The 10338-nt window shown below is 36.8% G+C and overlaps 1 protein-coding gene and 1 non-coding gene across 2 annotated transcripts; one reads left to right on the top strand and one right to left on the bottom strand.

The window, feature by feature from the left end:
• The first annotated feature begins 4748 nt into the window (after nt 1-4748).
• Nucleotides 4749-10127, top strand: LOC112010029 (uncharacterized). The gene is made up of 2 exons (XM_065766598.1): nt 4749-7661; nt 8136-10127. The coding sequence occupies exons 1-2, from the start codon at nt 4749-4751 to the stop codon at nt 10125-10127; spliced, it is 4905 nt and encodes a 1634-aa protein (XP_065622670.1).
• On the bottom strand, nt 5128-5236 carry LOC112006104 (small nucleolar RNA R71). Its single transcript, XR_002882298.2, has one exon. It is a non-coding gene; the product is annotated as a small nucleolar RNA R71 (small nucleolar RNA).
• Nucleotides 10128-10338: the final 211 nt, after the last annotated feature.

Here is a 10338-nt window from a genome sequence, read left to right as displayed (position 1 = left end):
GATATATCAATCAAGATAATAATCACCCACTAATTACCAGAGAATTATCAATTTTCTTTCCAAAAAAGAGAACAGGAATTAATTTATGCATCTGCGACTGCGATTGTCACCACGTACTCCTGTGTATTTTTTACCTTCTTTTTTTGTATGTATCCACATCAAGTGGCTCATCATTAATTCTCTCTTTTCAAATTTAAATTTGATAGGGATATTTTTGACAAAGAAATTCACGTATAGACAGAAGACTAAGGGTCCGTTTGGTTCCCGTAAAATATTTTTCGAAAAATACCTATTTTCCGGAAATGTTATTTTTCGAAAAAGGAAAATATTTTTAAGTGTTTGGTTGTATTATGAAAATTGTTATGAAAAATAATTTCATGTGTTTGGTTCCGTTAGGAAAATGCTATTTTCCGACAACAACAACAACAAAAAATTGATTCCGGCCACCACAACAACACAACAACAACAACAACAACAAAAAAAAAAAATTGATTCCAGCAACACAACAACAACAACAAAAAATTGATTCCGGCCACCACAACAACACAACAACAACAACAACAACAAAAAAAAAAAATTGATTCCAGCAACACAACAACAACAACAACAGCAACAACAACAACACAGCAACAACAACAAAAAAAAAAAAAAATTGATTCCGGCAACACAACAACAACAACAACAGCAACAACAACAACACAGCAACAACAACAACAACAACAACAAAATTGATTCCGGCAACACAACAACAACAACAAATTGATTCCGGCGAGTTTAAAAAACAAAACTGAGATGGGTCTGGGTCTGGGTCTCGGCGATGGGTCGACGACGACATCTGGGTCGAAGGTCTAGGTCGTCGGTCGAAGGTCGAAGGCGATGGATCAAACATCTGGGTCGAACGCCTGGGTCTGGGTCGAACGGTTTGGGCTTTGGGTTCGTGGGTCGCCGGCTCTGGTTCGAACATCGGTGGGTCATGGCGATCGTGAAGATGGGTTCGCCGGCGAGCTGGGCTCTCCGTTTCGATCTGGGCTCTCCGTTTCTTCCTTCCTCTCTCTCTCTCTCTCTCTCTCTCTCTCTCTCTCTCTCTCTTCGTGTAGTGATGGGGCATTCAACAACAGTGAATGAGAGTAGAATTATTGAGAAAACTCTGTTAGAATTCGAATAAGTAAGAAAAAAGAGGAAAACACTGCTTGGTATCCTTAAATAGCCACTAGAGAACACACTTGGATTTAAAGGGATTCAAACTTTGTAAGTCATAGAGGCCTAAAGAGCCATCTAAGTCTGTGATTTTTAAACTTATTTGGACCTTGTGATTCGTCCGAGTGAGCATAATGTGTTACACAATTGAAAAGTTAATGAAATACTACACAGTATCTTAAGGACCCCTAACGTTTACTTTGTGTCTTTCTCTATCGCATTGCCCCTTTATTGTTTCTTACTGTTCAATGCATATATTTCTTGTTTAATAGTATGCATGTGTTGTAGGATTCCTGCTCTGTGCATCATCTGGTTTGTAATCAGCCCATTTAGCTGTGGAGCCCAGTCCCTTAAAATAATAACTAAAAGGCGCAGGGTCCTTGCTTTTACTTGGGCCTGGACACCGTCCAAAAAGGACCCTCACAACTTGTTATGTAGATTGTTTGTTTCATTGTTACATAAAGCATGTCAAGATGCATTAAAATGCTATTTATACACAGAATCCTAGGGTTACATTTAATTTTATATATATAGTTCCATCTATCTATACATAAAATTGGATGTAGCCCTAGGATTCTGTGAATAAATTGCATTTTAGTGCATATTGACATGCATTATGTAACAATGAAACAAACAATCTGCATAACTAATATAATACGGATTTTTTTTTTCATAGGCAACTGCACAATCTATAATGTCAAAAGCCGATTCATCCTTAAAATCACATCTGCCATTCATGCAATCCATGAAACCCTTATAAACACAATTAAAGTTCCACTCTATGTCGAAATTCTGCCGACTTTCAATATTTTTTTGTGAGGCAATTATATGAAGTGGAATTAAAAGCTTGTTCACTTTGGAAATTGGCATGATCCAATTTCCACTTTGTTGGAGCTGCAGTAGTATTCATGCCATCATCTTTGAAGCTTGGACTTTCTGACCATAAGCCAGAATCTATAATACCAATGAAAACATCTTTTTCATAATTTGCAGTTGGCCATAGACCAGTTGGACAAAGCCTTCAAACTTTTTCAAAATCTCTAATTCATTTTGGGATAGTATAGCACTAAAACCATGAAAAAAAAACATTATTATAAGTATATTAAAGCAAAGGTGAGGATTGATTGTTATCTGGTGATACAAAGTTTGCAAACTTTGAAGGATGAAGGAATCAATAATGGAGGAGTACCAATGGTGACGGCTACTGTTAACAATATAAAGTAAGAGAGAAAGACAGAATAGTCTGTATATTCTGTGTAAATAATAATTTAAAATAGAGAGCCTTATATAGGTTAGGTATATGCGTAGTACAAGTAATATGAGTAAACTACAAGTACAGACCAAGCCCAATGGGCTAATCTAGTCTAAACTATACACTAACATCTCCTTTCAAACTTGAGGTGGGAAGGAGGAAGCCAACTGAAGTTTGGATATAAGATCTTGAAAATGACTAGGCGAGTGAGTCTTGGTGAAGATATCAGCAGGCTAGTCAGCAAAAGAGATGGAGAACAACTTGATATTGCCTTTCTTGAGATGCTAGCGAGTGATGTAGCAATCGATCTCAATGTACTTGGTGCGTTCATGGAAGGCATTATTATGAGCAATGTAGATAGCACTTCGATTGTCACAATAAAGAGGTGTGGCAGTAGGCTGTGGAGTATCTATGTTAGCCAAGAGCCAGTGAAGCCAGACAAGCTCACAGGTGGTGTTGGCAAGGGCATGATACTCAACCTTAATACTAGAACGGGAAACCACATCTTGCTTCTTGCTATGCCACGAGACAAAAGAAGTACCCAGTAGGAAATAGAAACTTGTGATAGAGCATCGATCAGTCAGATCACCTGCCCAGTTCGCATTTTGATGTGCATGAAATATATACAATAAAGTACTCACATATCTACATATTTAGCCTTACTTCTATGTTATTTTGTGACTGATTATATAATATCTTTGTGTTGTAGATAACAAGGGTTTTACATGCAAAGTGGGGCTAGGCCAATTGAATCAAGCCAACTTACATCCAGCCAGGCATGAATTCAAGAGAAAACCAACCCAATTAAATTTAAGTCCAATTGGAGTAAGGAATTAAAGGAAATTTGCACCAAATCCAAGTCCAAATCGGATTAGGATTCTAGCCTGCATATCAGTTAGTATTTTCAGTATAACTTTCGGCTCAAATGTCCAATTGAGATGATTCAAGTTGGGCTGGAAAGTTAACTTAAAGGGCTACAACTTTGTAGTTTACCAGAAGCCCTAATTCTGACGTTAAGTGGGCCTAAATAGTCGGTTAAGTGAAGCCTAAAAGTCTGGGATTTTCTCCAAACGGGAATTCAACTTGTAATAGGATTCCTTGACCTATTTAAAGGCTTTTTAGGGCAAAATTCAGGGACAGAGGCTAGTGCTAGGGCTGAGATGCAAAACAGAAAATTGGAGCAAAAGGAAGTGCCGCATGTGGCTTCTCTGTAGCTTTTCTCCATGATAGCATTGTGACTATTTCTTTCTCTATTTTATTTGTCTAGTTTAATGTTTAGTATTTTATTCTTTTGTTTTATTTCAATTACCATGAGTAGCTAAATTTATAATTAGGGTTGAGGATGAAACCTTGTTAAGGATTATCAGTAATATTTATGTGATTTGATTTTTCCCACAATAGTTGTTCTTTAATGATTTAAATTGTTCTTGCTTCATATCAATTGACTAAGATGGGATTCTAGATATGAGTTCAATCATGTTTTTCTCATGATTTAGGATTTGTCTTAATTAATTGAATGCTTGGTTTATTAATTCTTGATTATAAAATTGGATATCGTTTGTGATTTGTCTGTCAATGGATACAAGTTATGATTTGATTTTTAGAATTGGATATATCTTGTGATTTGTTTGGCTACGGATACAATTGATGATTTGGTTTTATACTTAAGAAGCGAAGAAGAACATGCCTTTGATTTTTAAAATAAGGATTTTAATGAGGATATTTTCCATGATAACAAGATTGATTTCTAGATTATCATGTAGTGAGTTGGGAAAAATTAATGATCATAAATATATGCTGATATGACTTACAAGGTGGATTCCAAAACCTTAATTCCTTTCCCTTGATTGTTTACATCTTTTTATTGCTTTATATCTTTTGCTTAGTTTAACTATTTGCTTAATTTTATTATTTGCTTAGTTTATTTAATTTCAAAACAACCAATTTTTATTAAACTAGATTAGGATTAATTTGGTTAAGATTTGATTAATTTTCCTACGTTCATTCAAGTCCCTGTGGGTTCGACCTCGTTCTTGTCAAACTATACTTCGGTACGGTTCGTACACTTGCGAGTATTTTAAAATTTCACAACAAGTTTTTGGCGCCGTTGCCGGGGACTTGGTTAGGAAAATAAATTAGGTCTTAATTGAATTTTTCCTTCTACTAGTTGTAGTTAATTTTTTTTTTAAATTTAAAAAAAAAAAACAAAAAAAAAAATTTATTTCTTTGTGCTTGGTGTATGAGAACTTGGGTACGTGATAAAGAAAATCGTCTTGTTAGTTTTGATTATTCATCCACAATGGGAGAAACAGGAGATGATTCAAAAACTCTTAGGGAGTTGTTCTCACCCATAACCACCAACCCTCCATCTTGCATAGTATTGCCTGCAACCACTGCTGCACATTTTGAGTTGAAACCACAGATAATCCATCTTCTTCCTACTTTTCATGGATTGGATAGAGAAGATCCTTATATGCATGTGAAAGATTTTCTTGAGATTTGTGCTACTTGTAAGTTCCAGAATTTCACTGATGACTCTGTTCGCTTGCGTTTATTCCCTTTTTCCTTGAAGGATAAGGCAAAAGCATGGCTTAATTCTTTGTCACCTGGATCTATCACTTCATGGGAACTTTTGGTTACAAAATTCCTCTCTAAATTTTTCCCAATGGCCAAAACTAATGCTTTAAGGAGAGAAATTGCAGATTTTTATCAGGATGAACAAGAGAAATTTTATGAGAGTTGGGAGAGATTTAAGGACTTGATCTTAAAGTGTCCCCATCATGGCTTTGAAACATGGAGACTAGTACAATATTTTTATAATGGTTTGACTCAGACAAATCGTAACATGATTGAGTCCATGAATGGTGGTGGATTTTTGAGTCTTGTAGATGATGAGGCATACAAATTTCTTGAGAATTTTTCTGAAAGTTCACAACAATGGGATTTTTCCAATCGTAAAGAGAGATCCGCCCCTGCAATTAAGAAAGGAGGATTGTATGAAGTCAGTGAAGATTTAGACATAAAAGCTAGGTTGGACAATCTCACTCGTAAGGTTGAGGCTTTAGCTTTAGGTAGAGGGATGAATTCTGTCAATCAAGTTCAAAGTGAAACATGCTCTATTTGTGCAAGTCCTATGCATACAACACAAATGTGTCCTTCCGCAGTTGGGTATCCTGATTTTTATACTGAGCAAGCAAATGCACTGAATAATTATGGAAAACCATTTGCTAGTCCATTTTCAGAGACATACAATCCAAATTGGAGGAACCATCCTAATTTCTCATGGAGGCAAAATCAGCCTTCCACAAATGTAGGTGGACAACAAGTGCATCAACAAAGTCAATTTCGTCCACCTACTCAAGCATATCCTCCCATTCCTCAATCAACACCTCAGTTTGTGGCACCACCAAGACAACAACCATCTTTGGAGGAGTCTCTCAAAAGTTTCATGCAATCAACTAGCCAAGCCATTCAAGAGATGAAAAGTTCCACCCATTTGAATACTCAAGCTATTTCAAAGTTGGAAAATCAAGTTGGCCAGTTAGCAACCCAAGTTGGAGAGAGGGAAAAAGGAAAGTTTCCTAGTCAACCCATACCTAACCCAAAAGGACAGTATGCCATCAATGGTTCTTCTAGTTCCACCCATGGACAAGAACATGTTCAATCTATTACTACCCTTAGGTCTGGTAAGCAAGTTGATAATCAAGTGAAAATGCCAGAAGTGGAGGATGATGAAAATTTTGTGTTAAAGGAAAAAGGAACTCATAGTTCACATGATGATCATGGAGAAAAGGAGAACAACCCACCCACCACTCCAATTCAAGATCTTAGTTCTCCCCTTGATAAGAGGTTTGTTCCTAAAGCTCCATTTCCTCAAAGGTTAATCAGTCCTCAGAAAAGTGCACAATTTGGAGACATTTTAGAGGTTTTTAAGCAAGTGCAAATAAACATTCCATTTCTTGATGCAATTCAACAAGTTCCTGCTTATGCCAAGTTTCTAAAAGATCTTGTGACAATGAAGAGAAAGACAAATGTCCCTAAAAAGGCATTTTTGACAGAGCAAGTCAGTTCAATCATTCAGAATAAATATCCAGTGAAATGTAAGGACCCTGGATCTCCTACAATTTCATGCAAAATTGGGGATCATCTCATTGAGCGAGCTTTGCTAGATTTGGGGGCAAGTGTGAACCTAATGCCATATTCAGTATATTTACAGCTAGGTTTGGGAGAGTTAAAACCAACAACCATGACACTTCAATTAGCTGATAGGTCTGTGAAAATCCCTAGAGGTATTGTTGAGGATGTGCTGATTAAGGTGGATGCATTCTATTTTCCTGTTGATTTTGTTGTGTTAGACACTGAGCCTGCTCTAAATGCCAGTACACAAATCCATGTCATTTTAGGTCGCCCTTTCTTAGCCACATCCAATGCTTTGATCAATTGTCGGAGTGGTGTAATGAAGATTTCTTTTGGAAATATGACTGTTGAGCTTAATATCTTTCACATAAGTAAACAAGTGCTAGACAATGAGGATATCTGTGAGGTTGACATGATTGAGAGTCTAGTCCATGATACTTTCCTACAATCAAGTTATGAGGATCCTCTAGAGGCTTGCTTGAATCTTTTTGGTTGCAATTTTGATATTGAACACTCAATTGAAGAGGTCAATGCATTGTTAGATTCTGTTCCTCTCTTAAGTACTGATAATTGGCAACCAAAAGTGATCCCTCTTCCACTTTCTTCATCCCCACCCCCATCTACTGTGGAACCACCAAAATTGGAGTTGAAACCATTACCTGACACACTTAAGTATGCATTTTTAGGTTCTTCTGAGACCTTACCTGTTATTATAGCTTCAGATTTGGATGACCTTAGGGAACGCCAATTGATAAGTGTACTTCAAGAGCATAAGGAAGCTATAGGTTGGTCAATTGCTGATATCAAAGGTATTAGTCCATCTGTGGTTATGCATAGAATTCACTTGGAAGAGAATGCTAAAACTTCACGTGAACCGCAGAGACGTCTAAACCCTATTATGCAAGAGGTAGTGAGAGCTGAAGTTTTGAAGCTTTTGGATGTGGGTATTATTTACCCAATTTCTGATAGTAATTGGGTGAGTCCAGTTCAAGTTGTACCAAAGAAATCTGGCATAACAGTTGTTAAGAATGAGGATGATCAGTTAGTCCCAACTCGTGTGCAAACAGGATGGAGAGTATGCATTGATTACCGTAAGTTGAATGCCATGACAAGAAAAGATCATTTTCCCCTTCCTTTTATAGACCAAATGTTGGAAAGGTTAGCTGGTCATGCTTATTATTGTTTTCTTGATGGATATTCTGGATATAATCAAATTCCCATTGCACCAGAAGATCAAGAAAAGACTACCTTCACATGCCCCTTTGGGACATTTGCCTACCGTCGCATGCCATTTGGTTTATGTAATGCTCCTGGTACATTTCAGAGGTGCATGATTAGTATTTTTTCTGATATGGTGGGACGATTTTTGGAGGTATTTATGGATGACTTTTCAGTATTTGGGTCCACTTTTGAAGAATGTTTGCACCACCTATCCTTAGTGTTAGTGCGGTGTAAGGAAAAGAATCTTGTTCTTAATTGGGAGAAATGCCATTTTATGGTGAGAAAGGGAATTGTTCTTGGGCATGTCATATCAAAAAGTGGTATTGAGGTTGATAAGGCAAAAATAGATTTGATTTCTAACCTTCCACCTCCTCGATCTGTTAAGGAAATTAGATCATTTTTGGGTCATGCAGGATTCTATCGAAGGTTCATCAAGGATTTTAGTAAAATCTCAAGGCCCTTATGCAACTTACTTGCCAAAGATACCCCATTTGTGTTTGATGATGAATGTCTTCATGCATTTAAGAGACTAAAAACTGAGTTGACTTCTGCACCTATCATTCAACCACCTGATTGGAAAGTGCCTTTTGAGATTATGTGTGATGCCTCTGATTATGCAATTGGTGCTGTTTTAGGACAGCGGGTTGGAAAAGTTCCCCATGTGATTTATTATGCTAGCAAGACTCTAAATGATGCTCAAATGAACTACTCTACAACAGAAAAGGAGTTGCTAGCAATTGTTTTTGCCTTGGATAAATTTAGGTCTTATTTGTTGGGGTCTAAGGTCTTAATTTATTCGGATCATGCTGCATTGAAGTATCTTTTCTCCAAAAAAGATGCTAAAGCTCGACTTATCCGATGGATTTTATTGTTACAAGAATTTGATCTTGAGATTCGAGATAAGAAGGGAACCGAAAATGTAGTAGCTGACCATTTGTCTAGATTAATTGTTGAGCACACTGATGACAGTTTACCTATTCTTGAATCTTTCCCTGATGAGCAGTTGTTGCATGTATCCCATAGACCTTGGTATGCTGATATTGCAAACTATCTTGTCACTAATCAAATGCCTTCGCATTGGACTAAACAAGATAAGTCTAAATTTATGGCTGAGGTTAAGTATTTCTTTTGGGATGATCCATACTTGTTTAAGTACTGTTCTGATCAAATAATTAGGAGATGCATATCTGAGAATGACCAACAAAATGTTATCTCCTTTTGTCATGATCATGCTTGTGGAGGCCACTTTAGTTCAAGAAAGACTGCTGCCAAGATTTTGCAATGTGGATTTTATTGGCCTTCCATTTTTCGTGATTCCCATGCATATTGTTCAGCTTGTGAGAGATGCCAAAAGTTAGGGAGTATTGGAAAAAGAAATATGATGCCATTGAACCCTATTTTGATTGTTGAGGTATTTGATGTTTGGGGTATTGATTTCATGGGTCCTTTTCCTAATTCTTTTGGTAACTTATACATCCTTGTTGCTGTTGATTATGTTTCTAAGTGGGTTGAGGCCATTGCATGTAGAACTAATGATCACAAGGTTGTAGTCAAGTTTTTGAGAGAGAATGTGTTTGCACGGTTTGGTACACCACGTGCCATTATTAGTGATGGGGGAAAACACTTTTGCAATAGAGTTTTTGAGCAGCTAATGAAGAAATATGGGATCACTCATAAGGTTGCAACACCTTATCACCCACAGACAAGTGGTCAAGTAGAGATATCTAATAGGGAAATCAAGAGAATATTGGAGAAAACAGTTAACCCTACTCGGAAAGATTGGTCTTTAAGACTTAATGATGCATTGTGGGCATACCGTACCGCATTTAAGACTCCCATTGGAATGTCTCCCTATCGAATTGTGTATGGTAAGGCTTGTCACCTCCCTGTTGAGTTAGAGCATAGAGCTTATTGGGCTATTAAGCGGTTGAATTTTGATCTTGACAAAGCAGGTGCTAAAAGGAAACTCCAAATCAATGAGTTGGAAGAAATTCGCAATGATGCATACAATTATGCCAAATCATATAAGGATCGAATGAAAAGGGTTCATGATAAAAATATCTTGAGAAAATCATTTGAACCTGGTCAGAAAGTTCTTCTTTATAATTCTCGTTTGCATCTCTTCCCAGGTAAGTTACGATCTCGATGGACTGGTCCATTCATAGTTCGCACTGTTTATCCCCATGGTGCTATTGAGATTGAGAATCCTAAAAATGGTGATATGTTTAAAGTTAATGGCCAACGTTTGAAACCATTTTTAGAACTTGAGCCTCCAGAAGTTGAAGAAGTCATCTTGGATGATCCTGTTTATCAGGATTGATCCCAGTTGTGTTTATCAGGTTTGCATTTATTTATTTATTTATTTTTTTTTTTATTTTTCTCTTGTTTATTTTCTGCTTTTAGATTAGACTTTGTGTTTATTTTCTTGTTTAGTTTTATTTGCTTTTGTTCTAGCTGATATTTGACAGAAATTGAAATTTATAACAATCAGCTTCATCAAGGTACGTCTCCTCCTTCTCCTTACCTTACTT

Source organism: Quercus suber, unplaced genomic scaffold (genome assembly GCF_002906115.3).
Source record: "Quercus suber isolate HL8 unplaced genomic scaffold, Cork oak 2.0 scaffold_723, whole genome shotgun sequence".
Lineage (NCBI taxonomy): Eukaryota > Viridiplantae > Streptophyta > Magnoliopsida > Fagales > Fagaceae > Quercus > Quercus suber.
This window is presented reverse-complemented; position numbering and strand designations above follow the sequence as displayed.